The sequence below is a fragment of the Oncorhynchus masou genome, unplaced genomic scaffold (genome assembly GCF_036934945.1).
Source record: "Oncorhynchus masou masou isolate Uvic2021 unplaced genomic scaffold, UVic_Omas_1.1 unplaced_scaffold_1258, whole genome shotgun sequence".
In the NCBI taxonomy this organism is placed as follows: domain Eukaryota; kingdom Metazoa; phylum Chordata; class Actinopteri; order Salmoniformes; family Salmonidae; genus Oncorhynchus; species Oncorhynchus masou.
The window spans coordinates 158,236-183,146 of record NW_027002406.1 but is presented as its reverse complement, the minus strand read 5'-3'; the positions used below and the strand labels follow the sequence as shown (position 1 = coordinate 183,146).

The following is a 24,911-nucleotide window of genomic DNA, read 5'->3' as shown; positions in this document are numbered from 1 at the left end:
GGAGGTCAGTATGGGGTCAACCCACTATGGAGGTTGGTACTGGGACAACCCACTAAGGAGGTTGGTACTGGGACAACCCACTATGGAGGTTGGTACTGGGACAACCCACTAAGGAGGTTGGTACTGAGACAACCCACTATGGAGGTTGGTACTGGGACAACCCACTAAGGAGGTTGGTACTGAGACAACCCACTAAGGAGGTTGGTACTGGGACAACCCACTAAGGAGGTTGGTTCTGGGACAACCCACTATGGAGGTTGGTACTGGGACAACCCACTATGGAGGTTGGTACTGGGACAACCCACTAAGGAGGTTGGTTCTGGGACAACCCAGTAAGGAGGTTGGTACTGAGACAACCCACTAAGGAGGTTGGTACTGGGACAACCCACTATGGAGGTTGGTACTGGGACAACCCACTAAGGAGGTTGGTACTGAGACAACCCACTAAGGAGGTTGGTACTGAGACAACCCACTAAGGAGGTTGGTACTGAGACAACCCACTAAGGAGGTTGGTTCTGGGACAACCCACTATGGAGGTTGGTACTGGGACAACCCACTATGGAGGTTGGTACTGGGACAACCCACTAAGGAGGTTGGTTCTGGGACAACCCAGTAAGGAGGTTGGTACTGAGACAACCCACTAAGGAGGTTGGTACTGGGACAACCCACTATGGAGGTTGGTACTGGGACAACCCACTAAGGAGGTTGGTACTGAGACAACCCACTAAGGAGGTTGGTACTGAGACAACCCACTAAGGAGGTTGGTACTGAGACAACCCACTAAGGAGGTTGGTACTGAGACAACCCACTAAGGAGGTTGGTACTGAGACAACCCACTAAGGAGGTTGGTACTGGGACAACCCACTAAGGAGGTTGGTACTGAGACAACCCACTAAGGAGGTTGGTACTGAGACAATCCACTAAGGAGGTTGGTACTCAGACAACCCACTAAGGAGGTTGGTACTGGGACAACCCACTAAGGAGGTTGGTTCTGGGACAATCCACTAAGGAGGTTGGTTCTGGGACAATCCACTAAGGAGGTTGGTTCTGGGACAATCCACTAAGGAGGTTTGTTCTGAGACAACCCACTAAGGAGGTTGGTACTGGGACAACCCACTAAGGAGGTTGGTACTGGGACAACCCACTAAGGAGGTTGGTTCTGGGACAACCCACTATGGAGGTTGGTTCTGGGACAATCCACTAAGGAGGTTGGTACTGGGACAATCCACTAAGGAGGTTGGTACTGAGACAACCCACTAAGGAGGCTGGTACTGGGACAACCCACTAAGGAGGTTGGTTCTGGGACAATCCACTAAGGAGGTTGGTTCTGGGACAATCCACTAAGGAGGTTGGTTCTGGGACAATCCACTAAGGAGGTTGGTTCTGGGACAATCCACTAAGGAGGTTGGTACTGGGACAATCCACTAAGGAGGTTGGTTCTGGGACAATCCACTAAGGAGGTTGGTTCTGCGACAACCCACTAAGGAGGTTGGTACTGGGATAATCCACTAAGGAGGTTGGTTCTGGGACAATCCACTAAGGAGGTTGGTTCTGGGACAATCCACTAAGGAGGTTTGTTCTGAGACAACCCACTAAGGAGGTTGGTACTGGGACAATCCACTAAGGAGGTTGGTACTGGGACAACCCACTAAGGAGGTTGGTTCTGGGACAACCCACTATGGAGGTTGGTTCTGGGACAATCCACTAAGGAGGTTGGTACTGGGACAATCCACTAAGGAGGTTGGTACTGAGACAACCCACTAAGGAGGTTGGTACTGGGACAACCCACTAAGGAGGTTGGTTCTGGGACAATCCACTAAGGAGGTTGGTTCTGGGACAATCCACTAAGGAGGTTGGTTCTGGGACAATGCACTAAGGAGGTTGGTTCTGGGACAATCCACTAAGGAGGTTGGTACTGGGACAATCCACTAAGGAGGTTGGTACTGGGACAACCCAAAAGGGAAACCAGACCTGGATCAATACATTTGTCAAATGAGACTCTGAGACTCTTGCTGCTCTTCATTTAATGTGCCAGGTAAAATAGAATACATGGAATAGTCCCAAAAGTGCAAACTCAAATACTCATAATCCAAGTTAGCTACTTGACTTGATTGGGTGCCTGATTGAGGAGTTTTTTAGTGTCTGATATAACTGTGATCCTGGCTCAGTGTTGATCATCTGTCCTTAACAAGAGAACACCAGCTGTAGACTGGCACAATGCTCCAGTCTCTAGCCAGCTGGTGAAATATTAGCCTGCTGCCAGATCTGTTTGTGCTGTTTTGCCAACTCCTATCACACACAGCCATTGGAGTTGGCTATTAAGCACAAACCGTTATGGCCCCAAGCTAATGAAATATGCTCTCTGAACTGACTGACCAGCCTCATGCATCACCCGTGTCTGGCCTTTTTCCTGGGTCCTGACTGACTACTGTAGCTAGCTGGTCTTTACAGATAGCACTGCAGGTCTGCAGGTCTGTGTGTTTACACCGCAGCAGAAAATAATATACTGCTGATGCTGTGGAGTAGATACACTGTGTCTGTGAGGTAGGGTGGTGGAATGTTACTGTGGAGTAGATACACTGTGTCTGTGAGGTAGGGTGGTAGAATGTTACTGTGGAGTAGATACACTGTGTCTGTGAGGTAGGTTGGTAGAATGTTACTGTGGAGTAGATACACTGTGTCTGTGAGGTAGGTTGGTAGAATGTTACTGTGGAGTAGATACACTGTGTCTGTGAGGTAGGGTGGTGGAATGTTACTGTGGAGTAGATACACTGTGTCTGTGAGGTAGGGTGGTGGAATGTTACTGTGGAGTAGATACACTGTGTCTGTGAGGTAGGGTGGGTGAATGTTACTGTGGAGTAGATACACTGTGTCTGTGAGGTAGGGTGGTGGAATGTTACTGTGGAGTAGATACACTGTGTCTGTGAGGTAGGGTGGTGGAATGTTACTGTGGAGTAGATACACTGTGTCTGTGAGGTAGGGTGGTGGAATGTTACTGTGGAGTAGATACACTGTGTCTGTGAGGTAGGGTGGTGGAATGTTACTGTGGAGTAGATACACTGTGTCTGTGAGGTAGGGTGGTGGAATGTTACTGTGGAGTAGATACACTGGCTGTGTCTGTGAGGTAGGGTGGTAGAATGTTACTGTGGAGTAGATACACTGTGTCTGTGAGGTAGGGTGGTGGAATGTTACTGTGGAGTAGATACACTGTGTCTGTGAGGTAGGGTGGTGGAATGTTACTGTGGAGTAGATACACTGGCTGTGTCTGTGAGGTAGGGTGTGTGGAATGTTACTGTGGAGTAGATACACTGGCTGTGTCTGTGAGGTAGGGTGGTGGAATGTTACTGTGGAGTAGATACACTGTGTCTGTGAGGTAGGGTGGTGGAATGTTACTGTGGAGTAGATACACTGTGTCTGTGAGGTAGGGTGGTGGAATGTTACTGTGGAGTAGATACACTGTGTCTGTGAGGTAGGGTGGTGGAATGTTACTGTGGAGTAGATACACTGGCTGTGTCTGTGAGGTAGGGTGGTGGAATGTTGCTGTGGAGTAGATACACTGTGTCTGTGAGGTAGGGTGGTGGAATGTTACTGTGGAGTAGATACACTGGCTGTGTCTGTGAGGTAGGGTGGTGGAATGTTACTGTGGAGTAGATACACTGGCTGTGTCTGTGAGGTAGGGTGGTGGAATGTTACTGTGGAGTAGATACACTGTGTCTGTGAGGTAGGGTGGTGGAATGTTACTGTGGAGTAGATACACTGTGTCTGTGAGGTAGGGTGGTGGAATGTTACTGTGGAGTAGATACACTTTGTCTGTGAGGTAGGGTGGTGGAATGTTACTGTGTAGTAGATACACTGACTGTGTCTGTGAGGTAGGGTGGTATAATGTTACTGTGGAGTAGATACACTGTGTCTGTGAGGTAGGGTGGTGAAATGTTACTGTGGAGTAGATACAGTGTGTCTGTGAGGTAGGGTGGTGGAATGTTACTGTGGAGTAGATACACTGGCTGTGTCTGTGAGGTAGGGTGGTGGAATGTTACTGTGGAGTAGATACACTGTGTCTGTGAGGTAGGGTGGTGGAATGTTACTGTGGAGTAGATACACTGTGTCTGTGAGGTAGGGTGGTGGAATGTTACTGTGGAGTAGATACACTGGCTGTGTCTGTGAGGTAGGGTGGTGGAATGTTACTGTGGAGTAGATACACTGTGTCTGTGAGGTAGGGTGGTGGAATGTTACTGTGGAGTAGATACACTGTGTCTGTGAGGTAGGGTGGTGGAATGTTACTGTGGAGTAGATACACTGTGTCTGTGAGGTAGGGTGGTGGAATGTTACTGTGGAGTAGATACACTGTGTCTGTGAGGTAGGGTGGTGTGTCTGTGAGGTAGGGTGGTAGAATGTTACTGTGGAGTAGATACACTGTGTCTGTGAGGTAGGGTGGTGGAATGTTACTGTGGAGTAGATACACTGTGTCTGTGAGGTAGGTTGGTAGAATGTTACTGTGGAGTAGATACACTGTGTCTGTGAGGTAGGGTGGTGGAATGTTACTGTGGAGTAGATACACTGTGTCTGTGAGGTAGGGTGGTGGAATGTTACTGTGGAGTAGATACACTGGCTGTGTCTGTGAGGTAGGGTGGTAGAATGTTACTGTGGAGTAGATACACTGTGTCTGTGAGGTAGGGTGGTGGAATGTTACTGTGGAGTAGATACACTGGCTGTGTCTGTGAGGTAGGGTGGTGGAATGTTACTGTGGAGTAGATACACTGTGTCTGTGAGGTAGGGTGGTGGAATGTTACTGTGGAGTAGATACAGTGTGTCTGTGAGGTAGGGTGGTGGAATGTTACTGTGTAGTAGATACACTGACTGTGTCTGTGAGGTAGGGTGGTGGAATGTTACTGTGGAGTAGATACACTGTGTCTGTGAGGTAGGGTGGTAGAATGTTACTGTGGAGTAGATACACTGTGTCTGTGAGGTAGGGTGGTAGAATGTTACTGTGGAGTAGATACACTGTGTCTGTGAGGTAGGGTGGTGGAATGTTACTGTGGAGTAGATACACTGTGTCTGTGAGGTAGGGTGGTGGAATGTTACTGTGGAGTAGATACACTGTGTCTGTGAGGTAGGGTGGTGGAATGTTACTGTGGAGTAGATACACTGTGTCTGTGAGGTAGGGTGGTGGAATGTTACTGTGGAGTAGATACACTGTGTCTGTGAGGTAGGGTGGTGGAATGTTACTGTGGAGTAGATACACTGTGTCTGTGAGGTAGGGTGGTATAATGTTACTGTGGAGTAGATACACTGTGACTGTGAGGTAGGGTGGTGTTACACCACTGAGACCCAAAAGGCTCCGTCGATCTGGAGAGTTGAGATTTTCCCACAAAACCCACCAATGCAGACTAGTTGAGTTAATCCATGAAAGAGCAGTGTATGATAATGATATTTATAGCAGCTGTATATTATCCTTTCTGTTTCTCTCTCTCTCTCTCTGCCTCTCTGTCTCTCTCTGCCTCTCTGTCTCTCTCTGCCTCTCTGTCTCTCTCTGCCTCTCTGTCTCTCTCTGCCTCTCTCTCTCTCTCTCTCTCTCTCTCTCTGTCTCTCTCTCTCTCTGTGTCTCTCTCTCTCTCTCTCTCTCTCTGCCTCTCTCTCTGCCTCTCTCTCTCTGTCTCTCTCTCTGCCTCTCTCTCTCTCTGCCTCTCTCTCTCTCTCTGTCTCTGTCTCTCTCTCTCTCTCTCTCTCTCTCTCTGCCTCTCTCTCTCTCTGCCTCTATCTCTCTCTGCATCTCTCCCTGTCTCTCTCTCTCTGTGTCTCTCTGTCTCTCTCTCTCTCTGCCTCTCTCTCTCTCCCTCTCTCAATCTCTCTCTTTCTCGCTCTCTTTTTCTCTCTCCCTCTCTCTCTGTATTCTAGATGGCTCTAAGTGGTGATGTGGACTCCTTCCTCCTCAGTGGACTGAGCCCTAACACGGAGTATGAAGTGATGCTCCAAGCCGTCTTCAAAGACCAATCAGAGAGTGATGCGGTGTTAGTGGTGGAGACGACACGTGAGAGAATAATGCAACTCAACTCATTCTCTATGTACCATACAGCAGTTGTGCAGTTTAGTCCGTGACTTTAAATCAGACCTTATCTACAGAGGGCCAGGCTTTCACTCCAGTTATATCAGTAAGACTCCAGATTCAGGTATTGAACTAATCACTTTCTCCAATAAAGACTTAATGAGTTGAATCAGATGTGGTACAGCTTTGGCTGGAGGACTTGATTCAGTTTCCAGTATCGTATGTCTCTCTGTTTGTCTTACTAACTGCATCACTATTGTTTCCAGTTGCCAGGACAACAACGGTTGCCACTACAACGCCAGGTACTTGAACGGTGTGACTGTTGTTTAAATTATTCTTATTGGTCGAATGGAAAAGGCTCTTTTTCATGTTGTCACCAAGCGTTCTGCTCCCACAAGTCTCTCTGACTCGATTATAGTCCTGCCGAGAGCCACATGGTACCATATGGGACCAAACTAGAGTTTCCAAATTCAATCATCAAAGATGTACTACTTTTAAACTACTGTCGTATTTCTCAGGTCTGAAGTCATTTATACTCTTGTACCTGGGTTATATCTCATAGCTACAGCTCAGAGCTATTCCTGGTGGACATTTAGTCTCTTCTACCTGGGTTATATCTTATAGCTACAGCTCATAGTTATTCCTGGTGGACATTTAGTCTCTTCTACCTGGGTTATATCTCATAGCTACGGCTCAGTTATTCCTGGTGGACATTTAGTCTCTTCTACCTGGGTTACAGTGCCTTGCGAAAGTATTCGGCCCCCTTGAACTTTGCGACCTTTTGCCACATTTCAGGCTTCAAACATAAAGATATATAACTGTATTTTTTTGTGAAGAATCAACAACAAGTGGGACACAATCATGAAGTGGAACGACATTTATTGGATATTTCAAACTTTTTTAACAAATCAAAAACTGAAAAATTGGGCGTGCAAAATTATTCAGCCCCTTTACTTTCAGTGCAGCAAACTCTCTTTTGAAGTTCAGTGAGGATCTCTGAATGATCCAATGTTGACCTAAATGACTAATGATGATAAATACAATCCACCTGTGTGTAATCAAGTCTCCGTATAAATGCACCTGCACTGTGATAGTCTCAGAGGTCCGTTAAAAGCGCAGAGAGCATCATGAAGAACAAGGAACACACCAGGCAGGTCCGAGATACTGTTGTGAAGACGTTTAAAGCCAGATTTGGATACAAAAAGATTTCCCAAGCTTTAAACATCCCAAGGAGCACTGTGCAAGCGATAATATTGAAATGGAAGGAGTATCAGACCACTGCAAATCTACCAAGACCTGGCCGTCCCTCTAAACTTTCAGCTCATACAAGGAGAAGACTGATCAGAGATACAGCCAAGAGGCCCATGATCACTCTGGATGAACTGCAGAGATCTACAGCTGAGGTGGGAGACTATGTCCATAGGACAACAATCAGTCGTATATTGCACAAATCTGGCCTTTATGGAAGTGGCAAGAAGAAAGCCATTTCTTAAAGATATCCATAAAAAAGTGTTGTTTAAAGTTTGCCACAAGCCACCTGGGAGACACACCAAACATGTGGAAGAAGGTGCTCTGGTCAGATGAAACCAAAATAGAACCTTTTGGCAACAATGCAAAACGTTATGTTTGGAAGATAAAAGCAAAAGAGCTCATCACCCTGAACACACCATCTCCACTGTCAAATATGGTGGTGGCAGCATCATGGTTTGGGCCTGCTTTTCTTCAGCAGGGACAGGGAAGATGGTTAAAATTGATGGGAAGATGGATGGAGCCAAATACAGGACCATTCTGGAAGAAAACCTGATGGAGTCTGCAAAAGACCTGAGACTTGGACGGAGATTTGTCTTCCAACAAGACAATGATCCAAAACATAAAGCAAAATCTACAATGGAATTGTTCAAAAATAAACATATCCAGGTGTTAGAATGGCCAACTCAAAGTCCAGACCTGAATCCAATCGAGAATCTGTGGAAAGAACCAAAAACTGCTGTTCACAAATGCTCTCCATCCAACCTCACTGAGCTCAAGCTGTTTTGCAAGGAGGAATGGGAAAAAAATTCAGTCTCTCGATGTGCAAAACTGATAGAGACATACCCCAAGCGACTTACAGCTATAATCGCAGGAAAAGGTGGGGCTACAAAGTATTAACTTAAGGGGGCTGAATAATTTTGCACGCCCAATTTTTCAGTTTTTGATTTGTTAAAAAGTTTGAAATATCCAATAAATGTCGTTCCACTTCATGATTGTGTCTCACTTGTTGTTGATTCTTCACAAAAAATACAGTTTTATATCTTTATGTTTGAAGCCTGAAATGTGGCAAAAGGTCGCAAAGTTCAAGGGGGCCTGAATACTTTCTACCAAGGCACTGTATATCTCATAGCTACAGCTCATAGTTATTCCTGGTCAGGTAATGTGGTCAGGAAAACATCCATCCCTAAGAGTGTTATCTCTTCGGCAGGGTTTCCTTTGCTTTGGTTTTAGAAGGACTTGCTACTTGATCACGCTGGTATAAAATTACAGACTACTCCTGGTTTACAAAGATGTGATTATTGACTGCATTGTGTTGCTAAATTGCATGGTGCTGAATATCATGATTGTAATTGCATATGTTGATGATGAGTCATTTCATGTTGTGTGAACTCAGTCAGATCTGTTGTCCAAGCTTGTTATCAGCTAACTGGCCTGGTCAAAAGATTCAATAAGTCGATACATGAATATCTCTGTGTTACCTGTCCCCTCCAGTGATGCGTCAGGCGGTGAGAGGCCTGCAGGTCCAGGAGGAGACCACCTACAGCCTGGAGGTGTCATGGCAGCTGGAGGATCCTAAGGTGGACCAGTACAGAGTCACCTACGTCAGCCTCACAGGAGACCGCAACGAGGAGTCAGTGAGTTTGGAGCTCGTTTAGACCGGCTATTTCTGAAGAAGAGTTTACTTTCAGTGATCATGATACTGATTGTAAGTCACTCCTTATTCTCACTGGTCACACCGTCCTGCACCTTAGCAGCCGTGTTGTACGCTAGGTTGTCAGTGAGTATAGAGAGAACTCAGAGTTACCAGGCGTCTTAATGTCCGGATGGTTTCACATCCCTTTGGGAATATGGCCAAAGATGGGCAGACATAGACTGTACGTGGAGTGTATCACAGAGGTCATTTTCCTATGCGTGTGTTGTAGGTAGATCACTCTGTGTAACTCAGCTCTGATCAGAAACCAAGCATCTTACTTTGATGGTTTGGCACCACACAATGAAAATCATCTCAGGGAGGTTAAATCCTGATGACAGGACACATTCTGTAGCTGTCCCCATCCAGGGGTTAAATCCTGATGACAGGACACGTTCTGTAGCTGTCCCCATCCAGGGGTTAAATCCTGATGACAGGACACGTTCTGTAGCTGTCCCCATCCAGGGGTTAAATCCTGATGACAGGACACGTTCTGTAGCTGTCCCCATCCAGGGGTTAAATCCTGATGACAGGACACATTCTGTAGCTGTCCCCATCCAGGGTTAAATCCTGATGACAGGACACGTTCTGTAGCTGTCCCCATCCAGGGGTTAAATCCTGATGACAGGACACGTTCTGTAGCTGTCCCCATCCAGGGGTTAAATCCTGATGACAGGACACATTCTGTAGCTGTCCCCATCCAGGGGTTAAATCCTGATGACAGGACACGTTCTGTAGCTGTCCCCATCCAGGGGTTAAATCCTGATGTAAATGTGTAATTACTGTTGAGCATGTCTAATTTGTGTATCAGTGTGGAATTAACTGGCTGACACAGTCACAGGGCTGTTTGAAAGGAAACAGATACATTATTACCCATGCTCCTTTGGGCTCTCTGGAACCTAATGAAAGTCTTTGATTATTTGATCATGGTGGCTTAGTCACTGAACTAATTCCTGTAAGGCACAGAAATTGAGACACATGTCGATCCCACTGATTAGTTTGACACACTGCATGAATGCTTAATATCTATCTACACTCTTAGAGAAAAGGGTTCTACCTGGAGCCAAAAGGGTTCTACCTGGAACCAAAAGGGTTCTACCTGGAACCAAAAGGGTTCTACCCGGAGACAAAAGAGTTCTACCTGGAGCCAAAAGGGTTCTACCTGGAACCAAAAGGGTTCTACCTGGAGCCAAAGGGTTCTACCTGGAACCAAAGGGTTCTACCCGGGAGACAAAGGAGTTCTACCTGAAACCAAACGGGTTCTACATGGAGCCAAAAGGGTTCTACCTATTGGGACAGTCTTAGAACCCTTTAAGGTTCTAGATAGCATTTTTCTTTCTAAGAGTGTTTTCTGAAAAGACACCTCCAATTTGAAATCTGGTTGAAAACTTGTGGAACTCATTGTTGTTCTTTCAGTTGTCCTGTTCTGTTGATCCTAAAGGTTGCCGATTAAGAACAGATACGTTTGGAATGTAAATCCTGGGTTTTGACTGTTCTTCAGACAAAGCATTGACAACTTAACCCTTCTCTGTTATGTATATGCCCTTCACAAAAAGGCTGTTTGTAGACAATGCATAGAATGGATAGACAATGAGTGGGTGGTAGCCTGATAGAAACAATAGACTGGTACATAGGGAAGCATATGTGTGGAGACAACAAAGAACTGGGTGGCAGACAGCCTAGCGGTTGAGAGCATGTGCCAGTAACCGAAAGGTCACTGGTTCAAATCCCGGAGCCAACTAGGTGAAAAATCTGTCGATGTGCCCTTGAGCAAGGCACTTAACCCTCATCGCTCCTGTAAGTCGCTCTGGATAAGAATGTCTGATAGATGAGTAAAATGTAGGTAGTTTTGCCAAAGTATTCTTCACCTATTATGTAAGATAGTCTTCATCTGACTGGAGTTTTTTTTTTATCTCCCTGCTCAAATTCAATAGAATCACACCATTTTATTCTCCAGTGTGTTCAATAGAATCACACCATTTTATTCTCCAGTGTGTTCAATAGAATCACACCATTTTATTCCCCAGTGTGTGCAATAGAATCACGCCATTTTATTATTCAGTGTGTTCAATATAATCACACCATTTTATTCTCCAGTGTGTTCAATATAATCACACCATTTTATTCCCCAGTGTGTTCAATATAATCACACCATTTTATTCCCCAGTGTGTTCAATAGAATCATACCATTTTATTCTCCAGTGTGTTCAATAGAATCACACCATTTTATACTCCAGTGTGTTCAATAGAATCACAGTGTGTTGACTCATTTGTACGATGAGAAAAATTATTAGTTTGGAGCCCCTTCCACCTCTCTGCACCAACCTCCACAGAGCCCTATGGGGCCAAGGGACTCTACAGTGATTCAGCACTTAAACCCTCTATCTATTCTTTGTCCTTCACTCGTATTTTAATTTCCACCTGGGACCTCTGCATCTCCCCGGCTCCTGCTGTGTTGAGGAAGATACAGGGGACGGAGCAACGTGGAAGAACTTCCATTATCTTTTCAACAAGCATTTAGGTCACTGAGGAATGAATGGAACACACTGACTGCACACCATACGGCACTCTGTTCCTTATATAGGGCCCATAGGGTTCTGGTCAAAAGTAGTGCACTACATAGGGAATAGGGTCCCCATAGGGTTCTGGTCAAAAGTAGTGCACTACATAGGGAATAGGGTGTAATTTGGGACACATCCATAAAGAGTTTTTTTTTTAATATATTTTTCTGAAGAATCCCAATTACCCCACAGACTGAAGTAGAGACCTGTGAGGACATGCTCCTTAGAGAGAACGGTTGGGACTTTCAGATCGTTTAGTTTTGGGCTGAGTCAAGCGAACTCCCCTGGCAGGTCTGTTTCAGCACCACGTGTCTATTGGACAGCTCCGCCAATCAGAGTTGTTGTGCAGGAATCAGGACAGTTCAGCTCTGGTGTGGGGTCTGACAGGGCAGGAGATGGGATGGAGGATAGGGATGGGGTTTGGGTTTAGCCTCTCACTCCTCTGCATGTGAGGATATGGCTTCTTAGAGAGGACATTTAGGAACGTTCACTTTGGGCTCCAACCAACTACGTGGCAGTTCCAATTTAAACACCACATGCCTGGTGGACAGTCCATTTCCACGGTATGGGGCTTGACACTTCACAAGATGGGATAAAAAAAAAGAAAAGCCCAGACCAACCAGGGAAGATGGATCATAGAGGACTTGTCAAACAGTTTATACGGTGAGGCTATCATACAAGATCTAATTCCAAGTAATGATACTATAATATTATTCCTTTTACATCGTTGAACCTTCTCAGGGAACTTTTCTCAAACCCTTTTTTTGTGTTGGTAACATCCTTTGGGGAACTTCTTTTTAAATCCTATTTTTAACTGTGGTCTAAGAGTCTAATGAGCGACCAGAACAGCGTGATACTACTAACCTGCTGATGATTATACGGAGAGGTAACATCAGGCTAACTTGGTTTGTGTCCCAAATGGAACCCTATTCCCTATATAAGTGCACTATTTTAGGAACAGGAACCCTATGGGCCCTGGTCAAAAGTAGTGCACTAAATAGGGAATAGGGTGCGATTTGGGAATTTTCATAAGATGTTAATCCTTCTTGTCGTTAACAACATATCGGGTTTTTAACTGTCTTATCGTTAACAACATCGGGTTTTAACTGTCTTGTTGTTAACAACATATCGGGTTTTAACTGTTGTCGTTAACAACATATCGGGTTTTAACTGTCTTGTCGTTAACAACATATCGGGTTTTAACTGTCTTGTCGTTAACAACATATCGGATTTTAACTGTCTTGTCGTTGAGGAAAATTTTGTTAATGAGAAAAAAATAAATGGAAGAATAGAGCAGTGAAAATGTTTGGAAAGAACTTCAGACCAGGTATCAGCCTCATACCCAAAGCCAAGTGTCAGTTCAGCCACTGGTCACTGTGGGAACTGGCCAATCAACAGGCTCGATGAGACGTTACCATGTGTTTGATTAATGACGTGTCGGTAGCAGTGAAATAAGACACACTTGGAGGTCAGATAGATTTCTGAGGAGAAACCCTCACGCTTACGCCCGCACACACACACACACACACACACACACACACACACACACACACACACACACACACACACACACACACACACACACACACACACACACACACAGTGTAACACAATGTATAATCTCTACCCGCCAGGTCCTAGTGCCTGGACAGCAGACCACAGTCCTTCTCCAGCCTCTGCTGTCTGACACAGAGCACAAGGTGACGGTCACCCCAGTCTACACAGATGGACAGGACGGCATCAGTGTTTCTTCTGTGGGCAGAACATGTGAGTACAGCCTTCCTTGTGGTTGGTTCTATGAAGCTGGTCTGGTAGCCGGTGTGATGACTGGGGTATAGACCTGGCTCTATTGTGGGGGGGTGTATTGTAAATGCTATGATGCAATTCAAGCTCTATATTGAGCTCTTCTTACCTATTTCTATATATACATCAAAACTATGAAATAACACAAATGGAATTCATGTCGTAACCAAAAAAAGAAGTGTTAAACAAATCAAAATATATTTTATATTTGAGATTCTTCAAAGTAGCCACCATTTACCTTGATGACAGCTTTGCACACTCTTGGTATTCTCTCAACCAGCTTCATGAGTTAGTCACCTGGAAGTGATGAGTTGTTCTTGACATAATATATATGGGGCGGCAGGGTAGCCTAGTGGACTAGTAACCGAAAGGTTGCAAGTTCAAATCCCTGAGGTACAAATCTGTCCCTCTGCCCCTGAACAGGCAGTTAACCCACTGTTCCTAGGCCATCATTGAAAATAAGAATTTGTTCTTAACTCACTTGCCTAGTTAAATAAAGGTTAAAAAAAACTCTACTTTGTCACAACACAACTGATTCCACAAATGAACTTTTAACAAGGCAATCCTGTTAATTGAAATGCATTCCAGGTGACCACCTCATGAACCTGGTTGAGAGAATTCCAAGAGTGTGCAAAGCTGTCATCAAGGCAAAGGGTGGCCACTTTGAAGAAACTCAAATGTTTTGGGTTACTACATGATTCCATATGTGTTATTTCATTATTTTGATGTCTTTACTATTATTCTACAATGTAGAAAATAGTAAAACCAATGAAAACCCTTGGATGAGTAGATGTGAGTAGTACTGTTTATATGTATGTATGCATGTATGTATGTGTGTATATGTGTGTGTGTGTGTGTGTGTGTGTGTGTGTGTGTGTGTGTGTGTGTGTGTGTGTGTGCGCATATATATACGTGATTATTTTATTTTGACACAGCAAATACTTACATCAGGGCGGGGCATCCTGATGATGCATGACTCCATGTGGGCGGGGCATCCTGATGATGCATGACTCCATGTGGGCGGGGCACCTTGAAGATGCATGACTCCGTGTGGGCGGGGCATCCTGAAGATGCATGACTCCATGTGGGCGGGGCACCTTGAAGATGCATGACTCCATGTGGGCGGGGCATCCTGAAGATGCATGACTCCATGTGGGCGGGGCATCCTGATGATGCATGACTCTATGTGGGCGGGGCATCCCGATGATGCATGACTCCATGTGGGCGGGGCACCTTGAAGATGCATGACTTCGTGTGGGCGGGGCATCCTGATGATGCATGACTCCAAGTGGGCGGGGCATCCTGATGATGCATGACTCCATGTGGGCGGGGCATCCTGATGATGCATGACTCTGTAATAAAATACATCAAATCAAAATCAAATGGTCGGCATTTGGTTGAGGAAAGTTATCCATCTAGATACCAATCCCACTAAGTTCAGTGAACCTCCTCTGTCAGACGAGTAACAGCAGGGGGAAAATGTTCCCAGTGTGTCGGTTCCCTGTCGTCACCCTCTGAGGACGCTGTAAATGGACAGCCAGCAATTATTGATCATGTCCATTAATAAGCTTAATGAACGCCATTCATAATCACACAGTCAGTCTGTTCTCAGTCACGAGCCACTGAAACACTTCCTCATGCTGTAGTTGATTATATACACTCAGCTCAACATCATTGTCTGAATGATTAAACACTCAACCAATAGCAAGCTGGTGATGTGTCCACAACGGTATCCTATTCACTACATCAGTCATACTCAGCTGGTGGACCGCGGGCCGGATCCAGACACAGAACGAGGGTCAATACGGACCGCGGGCGGGCCCGGACACAGAACGGGGTCAATACGGACCGCGGGCCGGATCCGGACACAGAACGGGGTCAATATGGACCGCGGGCCGGATCCGGATACAGAACGGGGTCAATACGGACCGAGGGACAGATTCGGACACAGAACAGGGTCAATATGGACCGAGGGACAGATTCGGACACAGAACAGGGTCAATACAGAACGAGGCCCAGATCCAAACACAGAACGGGGTCAATACAGACCAAGGCCCAGATCCGGACACAGAACGGGGTCAATACAGACCGAGGCCCAGGTCCGGACACAGAACGGGGTCAATACGGACTGAGGCCCAGATCCGGACACAGAACGGGGTCAATACGGACTGAGGCCCAGATCCGGATACAGAACGGGGTCAATACGGACCGAGGGACAGATCCGGATACAGAACGGGGTCAATACAGACCGAGGCCCAGATCCAAACACAGAACGGGGTCAATACAGACCGAGGGCCCCGACTAAAAATAAAGAAATGAACATTTGTTTGGTGTTCGACTCCTGGTATCATTATGAACACACATAAGACATGGAAAATGTGGAGAAATGTAGAAAGTTAGCTTTAAAACTGCTACATTTTCCCTTCGCTCCGTAGCATAATGTGGACAAATGCAGGAAATTCGCTTTAAAACTGCAGTGTTTTCTCTCTGCCAACAAGAAGGGTGTGTGGACAGAGTGAACTGTTTCGGGTTGCATGGGTTGCTAGGTGGGGGGGTTTGTTACTACGCTGATAAATGACAACATCCATCCGGATCTTTGTCCCCTAAGAAATCCGTGTGACCAGACCGTCTCAAGTTGTACTGTGCACCGCGGCACGGCCCGTAAGGCTCAGACCAACAGTAGTGCAGCCTATAGGGACAGGGGTGCTTTTTCAGACTGGGATGGTCTCCTCTTTAAAATGTCAATGAAAATGCCACAGTGAATATAAGTCAAATGTGTTTTTAAAGTAGAGAGCAGAGAGAGTACAGTCCCTTTGGCTTTGGCGAGCTTGTATTCCAAATGAAACCCCAAACCTTGTAAAAACACAACAGTTCATAAATCACACATACATATGACTTTAATAACTCTCAGTGTTTTGGATGGATGGAATCTGTGGTTTGCATATTGGTGCAATACCATAACAATTGACTGCAGCCTAACAGCGTACCGTAAACCACAGTGTATAAGTGACAGTTCTCTACCAATCATTTTGAACCGCATCTTCACCATTTTACCGTAAACCACAGTGTATAAGTGACAGTTTCTCGACCAATCATCTTCACCATTTTACCGTAAACCTCAGTGTATAAGTGACAGTTTCTCGACCAATCATCTTCACCATTTTACCGTAAACCACAGTGTATAAGTGACAGTTTCTCGACCAATCATCTTCACCATTTTACCGTAAACCACAGTGTATAAGTGACAGTTTCTCTCCTGCTCTTGTTTTGTCAGTGCCCCTCTCGGCGCCTAGCAACCTGAGGGTGTCTGAGGAGTGGTTCAGTCGCTTCCGCATCACCTGGGACACGCCTCCTTCTCCCACCTTGGGCTTCAGGGTAGTCTACCAACCCACCTCTGGTACGTACACACCTGTTACAATACACACCTGTTACAATACACCTGTTATAATAAACACCTGTTACAATACACACCTGTTACAATAAACACCTGTTATAATACCACCTGTTACAATAAACACCTGTTACAATACACACCTGTTACAATACACACCTGTTATAATAAACACCTGTTACAATACACCTGTTACAATAAACACCTGTTATAATACCACCTGTTACAATAAACACCTGTTACAATACACACCTGTTACAATACACACCTGTTATAATACACCTGTTACAATACCACCTGTTATAATAAACACCTGTTACAATACACACCTGTTACAATACACACCTGTTATAATAAACACCTGTTACAATACCACCTGTTACAATACCACCTGTTATAATAAACACCTGTTACAATACCACCTGTTATAATAAACACCTGTTACAATACACACCTGTTACAATACACCTGTTATAATAAACACCTGTTACAATACCACCTGTTATAATACACACCTGTTACAATACACACCTGTTATAATGCACACCTGTTACAATACACACCTGTTACAATACACCTGTTATAATAAACACCTGGCACAATACACACCTGGCACAATACACACCTGGCACAATACACACCTGGCACAATACACACCTGGCACAATACACACCTGTTACAATACATACATGTTACAATACACACCTGGCACAATACACACCTGGCACAATACACACCTGGCACAATACACACCTGTTATAATACACACCTGGCACAATACACACCTGGCACAATACACACCTGGCACAATACACACCTAGCACAATCACACCTCTCTCGTCTCAATCTTTTAAACACCATTATTCAGTCTGCCGTCTCAGACAGTCTTTTAAACACCATTATTCAGTCTGCCGTCCCAGACAGTCTTTTAAACACCATTATTCAGTCTGCCGTCCCAGACAGTCTTTTAAACACCATTATTCAGTCTGCCGTCCCAGACAGTCTTTTAAACACCATTATTCAGTCTGCCGTCCCAGACAGTCTTTTAAACACCATTATTCAGTCTGCCGTCTGACAGTCTTTTAAACACCATTATTCAGTCTGCCGTCCCCAGACAGTCTTTTAAACACCATTATTCAGTCTGCCGTCCCAGACAGTCTTTTAAACACCATTATTCAGTCTGCCGTCCCAGACAGTCTTTTAAACACCATTATTCAGTCTGCCGTCCCAGACAGTCTTTTAAACACCATTATTCAGTCTGCCGTCTCAGACAGTCTTTTAAACACCATTATTCAGTCTGCTGTCTCAGTCAGTCTTTTAAACACCATTATTCAGTCTGCCGTCCCAGACAGTCTTTTAAACACCATTATTCAGTCTGCCGTCCCAGACAGTCTTTTAAACACCATTATTCAGTCTGCCGTCTCAGACAGTCTTTTAAACACCATTATTCAGTCTGCCGTCTCAGTCATGTTCCATTGTAAACAGAAGGCTTGATGTGGGTGGAACACAGCGTGTGGGGAAATATCCCTCAGCTTTGTTTCCTACTTGGAGAAACTACATGAGAACAGAAAGAAGAAATAGTCTGTGGATGTGTTCCAAATGGAAACCTGGTCCCTATGTAGTGCACTACTTTTGATCAGAGCCCTATGGGACCCTATTCCCTATATAGTGCACTACTTTTGATCAGAGCCCTATGGGACCCTATTCCCTATATAGTGCACTCATTTTGATCAGAGCCCTATGGGACCCTATTCCCTATATAGTGCACTACTTTTGATCAGAGCCCTATCGGACCCTATTCCCTATATAGTGCACTACTTTTGACAAGGATCCAAAGAGCTCCGGTCAAAAGTAGTGCACTACATAGGGGATTGGTTGCCATTTGGGTTGCATCCTGTGACTGTGTGAGCCTCTGCTTTCTATTAGAAGCTCTTTAAACTGTCCTGTGGTCCAGAGAAATGGGTCCTCCATCTAGATGTAATACCCTGCCCTGTGGTCTAGAGAAATGGGTCCTCCACCTAGATGTAATACCCTGCCATGTGGTCTAGAGAAATGGGCCCTCCACCTAGATGTAATACCCTGCCATGTGGTCTAGAGAAATGGGTCCTCCACCTAGATGTAATACCCTGCCATGTGGTCTAGAGAAATGGGCCCTCCATCTAGATGTAATACCCTGCCCTGTGGTCCAGAGAAATGGGTCCTCCACCTAGATGTAATACCCTGCCATGTGGTCTAGAGAAATGGGTCCTCCACCTAGATGTAATACCCTGCCCTGTGTCTAGAGAAATGGGTCCTCCACCTAGATGTAATACCCTGCCCTGTGGTCTAGAGAAATGGGTCCTCCACCTAGATGTAATACCCTGCCATGTGGTCTAGAGAAATGGGTCCTCCACATAGATGTAATACCCTGTCCTGTGGTCCAGAGAAATGGGTCCTCCACCTAGATGTAATACCCTGCCCTGTGGTCTAGAGAAATGGGTCCTCCACCTAGATGTAATACCCTGCCATGTGGTCCAGAGAAATGGGTCCTCCACCTAGATGTAATACCCTGCCCTGTGGTCCAGAGAAATGGGTCCTCCACCTAGATGTAATACCCTGTCGTGTGATCCAGAGAAATGGGTCCTCCACCTCGATTGAATGCCTTCTACAACAGGAGGAACAGGGGGCTCTGCCTCAGTCTGTTAGAGGAGAGGTGCTTACTCTCACTACAATACATGTTCCCTGCCCCTCTTCCCTTCTCTCTGCCTGCGCCTCCCTTCCTCATTGTCCAGACTGCCCTCAAATACATTTGGTTGAAACAACAGGTGCAACATGATACGTGTGTGTGTGTGCGTGTGTGTGTGTGCGTGTGTGTGTGTCTGTGTGTGTGTGCGTGTGTGCATGTGTGCGTGTGTGTGTGTGCGCGCGTGTGCGCGTGCGTGTGCGCGTGTGTCTGTGTCTGTGTCTGTGTCTCTGTGTGTGTGTGTGTGTGTGTGTGTGTGTGTGTGTGTGTGTGTGTGCGTGCGTGTGTGTGTGTCTATGTGTCTGTGTGTCTATGCGTGTTGCTGAGCCAGTCTCGGTGTTTCCTACAGTGCCGGGGTCAGCTCTGGAGACCTTTGTGGGAGACGACGTCAACACCATGCTGATCCTGAACCTGCAGAGTGACACTGAGTACACTGTGAAGGTCATCTCTTCCTACACCACGGGATCCAGCCAGCCTCTCCAGGGCACCGCCAAGACATGTAATATATTGGCTCTATTGGTCAGGTTGTGTGTGTGTGTGTGTTGCTGGCGCTGTGTGTGTGTGTTGCTGGCGCTGTGTGTGTGTGTTGCTGACCCTGTATGTGTTTGTGCGTGCGTGTTGCTGGCGCTGTGTGTGTGTGTTGCTAACCCTGTGTGTGTTTGTGTGTGTGTGTGTGTGTGTGTTGCTGGCGCTGTGTGTGTGTGTTGCTGACCCTGTATGTGTTTGTGTGTGTGTGTGTTGCTGGCGCTGTGTGTGTGTGTTGCTGACCCTGTATGTGTTTGTGTGTGTGTGTGTGTGTGTGTGTGTGTGTGTGTGTGTTGCTGGCGCTGTGTGTGTGTGTGTGTGTTGCTGGCGGTGTGTGTGTGTGTGTGTTGCTGGCGCTGTGTGTGTGTGTGTTGCTGGCGCTGCGTGTGTGTTGCTGGCACTGTGTGTGTGTGTTGCTGACCCTGTGTGTGTGTGTGTGTGTGTGTGTGTGTTGCTGGCGCTGTGTGTGTGTGTTGCTGACCCTGTGTGTGTGTGTGTGTGTGTGTTGCTGGCGCTGTGTGTGTGTGTGTGTGTTGCTGGCGCTGTGTGTGTGTGTGTTGCTGGCGCTGCGTGTGTGTTGCTGGCGCTGTGTGTGTTGCTGACCCTGTGTGTGTGTGTGTGTGTGTGTGTGTGTTGCTGGCGATGTGTGTGTTTGCTGACCCTGTATGTGTGTGTGTGTGTTGCTGGCGCTGTGTGTGTGTGTTGCTGACCCTGTATGTGTTTGTGTGTGTGTTGCTGTTTGTGTGCGTGTGTGTGTGTGTGTGTCATCATTTCCTACACCACAGGATCCAGCCAACCCCCCCCCCACACACACACAGCACCAATACATGTCAGGGCTGGTGAAGGGTGTTCAGGTAGTTCAGGTAGACTCCTGTTGCAGTTCCAGTTCAAGACCACAACAAAGGGAACTTCAGGGTCAGGACTCTTCCAACTGTCAATACCAAGCAGCCACTTTGGATGCCGTGTTAAACGCTTGTTCTCAAAGTGAAGTACATGACATGACTAAAAGTATGTGGACACCCGCTTGTCAAACATCTCTTTCCAAAATCATGGGCATTAATATGAAGTTGGTCCCGCCTTTGCTGCTATAACAGCCTCCACTCATCTGGGAAGGCTTTCCACTAGATGTTGGAACATTGCTGCTATAACACCCTCCACTCTTCTGGGAAGGCTTTCCACTAGATTGTGGAACATTGCTGCTATAACACCCTCCACTCTTCTGGGAAGGCTTTCCACTAGATGTTGGAACATTGCTGCTATAACACCCTCCACTCTTCTGGGAAGGCTTTCCACTATATGATGGAACATTGCTGCTATAACAGCCTCCACTCATCTGGGAAGGCTTTCCACTAGATGTTGGAACATTGCTGCTATAACAGCCTCCACTCTTCTGGGAAGGCTTTCCACTAGATGTTGGAACATTGCTGCTATAACAGCCTCCACTCTTCTGGGAAGGCTTTCCACTAGATGTTGGAACATTGCTGCGGGGACTTGCTTCCATTCAGCCACAAGAGCATTAGTGAGGTCGGGCACTGAAGTTGGGCGATTAGGCCTGGCTCGCAGTCGGCTTTCCAATTAATCCCAAAGGTGTTCAATGGGGTTAAAGTCAGGGCACTGTGCAGGCCAGTCAAGTTCTTCCACACCGACCTCGACAAACCAGTTCTGTATGGATCTTGCTTTGTGCACGGGGGCATTGTCATGCTGAAACAGGAAAGGGCCTTCCCCAAACTGTTGCCACAAAGTTGGAAGCACCGAATCATCGAGAATGTAATGTATGCTGTTGCGTCAACATTTCCCTTCACTGGAACTAAGAGGCCCGAACCATGAAGAACAGCCCCAGACCATTATTCCTCCTCCACCAAACTTTACAGTTGGCACTATGCATTGGGGCAGGTCCACATACTTGTGTATATATATGGCGGTGAGCCGACGCTTGGCATTGCGCATGGTGATCTTAGGCTTGTGTGCGGCTGCTCTGCCATGGAAACCCTTTTCATGAAGCTCCTGACAAACAGTTCTTGTGCACGACGTTGCTTCCAGAGGCAGTTTGGAAAGCGGTAGTGAGAGTTGCAACCGAGGACAGACGATTTTTACACGCTACACGGTTCAGCACTCGGTGGTCCCGTTCTGTGAGCTTGTGTGGCCTACCACTATGTGGCTGAACCGTTGTTGCTCCTAGACGTTTCCTCTTCACAATAACAGCACAAACAGTTGACCAGGGCAGCTCTAACAGCGCAGAAATTTGACGAACTGACTTATTGGAAAGGTGGGCATCCTATGACGGTGCTACTTTGAAAGTCACTGAGCTCTTCAGTAAGACCATTCTACTGCCAGTGTTTGTCTATGGAGATTGCATGGCCGTGTGCTGAATGTCATACACCTGTCAGCAACAGGTGTGGCTAAAATAGCCAAATCCACTAATTTGAAGGGGTGTCCACATACTTGTGTATGTGTAGTGTATGTCTGCTCCTCTGAACCAGTTTGTAAAGACACATGTTATTAATCCCCATAATGCAAAGCGGCATGGAGACTAAGCTTTAAGGAAGCGTAATAGATAGCTTTTGTATTCTGTTTGCATTACGTTATGCTGATAACATCAGATTCCCCTTTGTTTGTTGAAGAGGATTTCACCACCCTGACGGACAGCTGAGGATATCAACATTCAGGCCGACAGTCGTGGAAACACCCGTTTGCATATAAATGTGATGTCAGCAGGTGCGGCGTAACATAATGCATGCTTTGTTAGAGCTTTTCTCATCAGAAGTAAATAGATTGTCTTTTTCATAAAGTCCGTGTGGCTGTCGGCTGAGCGTCACGTCAGCGTCCCGCCTGTGTGACTACCTGGGAAGAGCTGCGTTCTCATTGGATCTCAGTCAGACGTTCCAGAGACACGCGGTGATATAAATACTGAAGAGCTCAACTGGCAGAACCAGGACATACTGCCAATCCACTAGCCCCCCATAACGGGAAGCTGGACCCAGAGCTATATATATATATATGTATGTATTTTCTTCATTTAACCTAGCAAGTCAGTTAAGAACAAACTCTTATTTACAATGACGGTCTGGACTAAGATGGACCAATTGTGAGCCACCCTATGGGACTTCCAATCATGGCCGGATGTGATACAGCCTGGATTCGAACCAGGGACTGTATGAGATGCAGTGCCTTAGACCGCTGCGCCACTCGGGAGCCCATTACATCTACAGTTGGATGCATATTATACATGTACAATGAATGACTGAATGGCTGACTGAATTAATGAGTGGATGGATGAATGAGTAAATGAATAATGCATGAATTGATATATCCTGAGCATTAAATGTATGCAGCTCATCTCTATGTGGCTATAAGTCCCAACCCCCCCCCCCACCCCCCACCCCACCCCCTCCCAACCCCCCAACCCCCCCCCCCCACCCCACCCCCCCCCCCTCCCAACCCCCCACCCCACCCCGCCCCCTCCCAACCCACCGCTGTACAAGGCAGCTATTCCATTATAGAGAGGGGAATTTAAGTCGTGACACAAATGCCCTATGATGCGTTGCAGTCTCTCTTTCACCCCAAACACACTGTACAGTAGTTCACCTCCTCACGCTGGCCGTATAATTATATCTGCATACGCACCACCAAGATTCCTATTCATATTTTATGCATTGTCAGTTTGACCTTTAAATAATTAAATGCACAAATAGCTCAATTTTACCTGGTTTTGACTCTTGTCTTCCATAGGTTTGTGCCCCCAGTGCTGCAGAGTGGCTGTCTGTCCATGCATACAAACAGCTCATTAATACGGCTCGTAGAAGGAAGTTAAAGACTGTGTCACAAACTGCACCCTATGCCCTATATAGTGCTCCCATAGGGCTCTGGTCTCAAACGGTTCCCTATTCCCTATATAGTGCTCCCATAGGGCTCTGGTCTCAAACGGTTCCCTATGCCCTATATAGTGCTCCCATAGGGCTCTGGTCTCAAACCGTTCCCTATTCCCTATATAGTGCTCCCATAGGGCTCTGGTCTCAAACGGTTAACTAGAGTAGTGCACTCTATAGGGGGTAGGATGCTATTTAGGACAAATCCAACGGCTGTCACATACATTACTCACAAGGAGGAGAGATAATAATGATAATCCAGCTGCCATGTGTTTTAAAGAGATAATCCAGCTGCCATGTGTTTTAAAGGGATAATCCAGCTGCCATGTGTTTTAAAGGGATAATCCAGTTGCCATGTGTTTTAAAGAGATAATCCAGCTGCCATGTGTTTTAAAGAGATAATCCAGCTGCCATGTGTTTTAAAGGGATAATCCAGCTGCCATGTGTTTTAAAGAGATAATCCAGCTGCCATGTGTTTTAAAGGGATAATCCAGCTGCCATGTGTTTTAAAGGGATAATCCAGCTGCCATGTGTTTTAAAGAGATAATCCAGCTGCCATGTGTTTTAAAGGGATAATCCAGTTGCCATGTGTTTTAAAGAGATAATCCAGCTGCCATGTGTTTTAAAGAGATAATCCAGCTGCCATGTGTTTTAAAGGGATAATCCAGCTGCCATGTGTTTTAAAGAGATAATCCAGCTGCCATGTGTTTTAAAGGGATAATCCAGCTGCCATGTGTTTTAAAGAGATAATCCAGCTGCCATGTGTTTTAAAGAGATAATCCAGCTGCCATGTGTTTTAAAGAGATAATCCAGCTGCCATGTGTTTTAAAGGGATAATCCAGCCGCCATGTGTTTTAAAGAGATAATCCAGCCGCCATGTGTTTTAAAGGGATAATCCAGCTGCCATGTGTTCTGCCATGTGTTTTAAAGGGATAATCCAGCTGCCATGTGTTTTAAAGGGATAATCCAGCTGCCATGTGTTTTAAAGGGATAATCCAGCTGCCATGTGTTTTAAAGGGATAATCCAGCTGCCATGTGTTTTAAAGAGATAATCCAGCT

At 46.0% G+C, this 24,911-nt stretch overlaps 1 protein-coding gene across 1 annotated transcript in view; it reads left to right on the top strand.

Moving 5' to 3' along the window:
- The first annotated feature begins 5,899 nt into the window (after nucleotides 1-5,899).
- The window catches only part of LOC135530113 (collagen alpha-1(XIV) chain-like), a 151,077-nt gene continuing 132,065 nt past the window's right edge, over nucleotides 5,900-24,911 (top strand). The window contains exons 1-6 of the mRNA XM_064958500.1: nucleotides 5,900-6,028; nucleotides 6,310-6,345; nucleotides 8,786-8,928; nucleotides 13,180-13,312; nucleotides 16,623-16,745; nucleotides 19,811-19,960. Of these exons, the coding sequence (XP_064814572.1) occupies nucleotides 5,965-6,028; nucleotides 6,310-6,345; nucleotides 8,786-8,928; nucleotides 13,180-13,312; nucleotides 16,623-16,745; nucleotides 19,811-19,960 (649 nt within the window). The 5' untranslated portion in view covers nucleotides 5,900-5,964. The remainder of the gene's footprint in view (nucleotides 6,029-6,309; nucleotides 6,346-8,785; nucleotides 8,929-13,179; nucleotides 13,313-16,622; nucleotides 16,746-19,810; nucleotides 19,961-24,911) is intronic.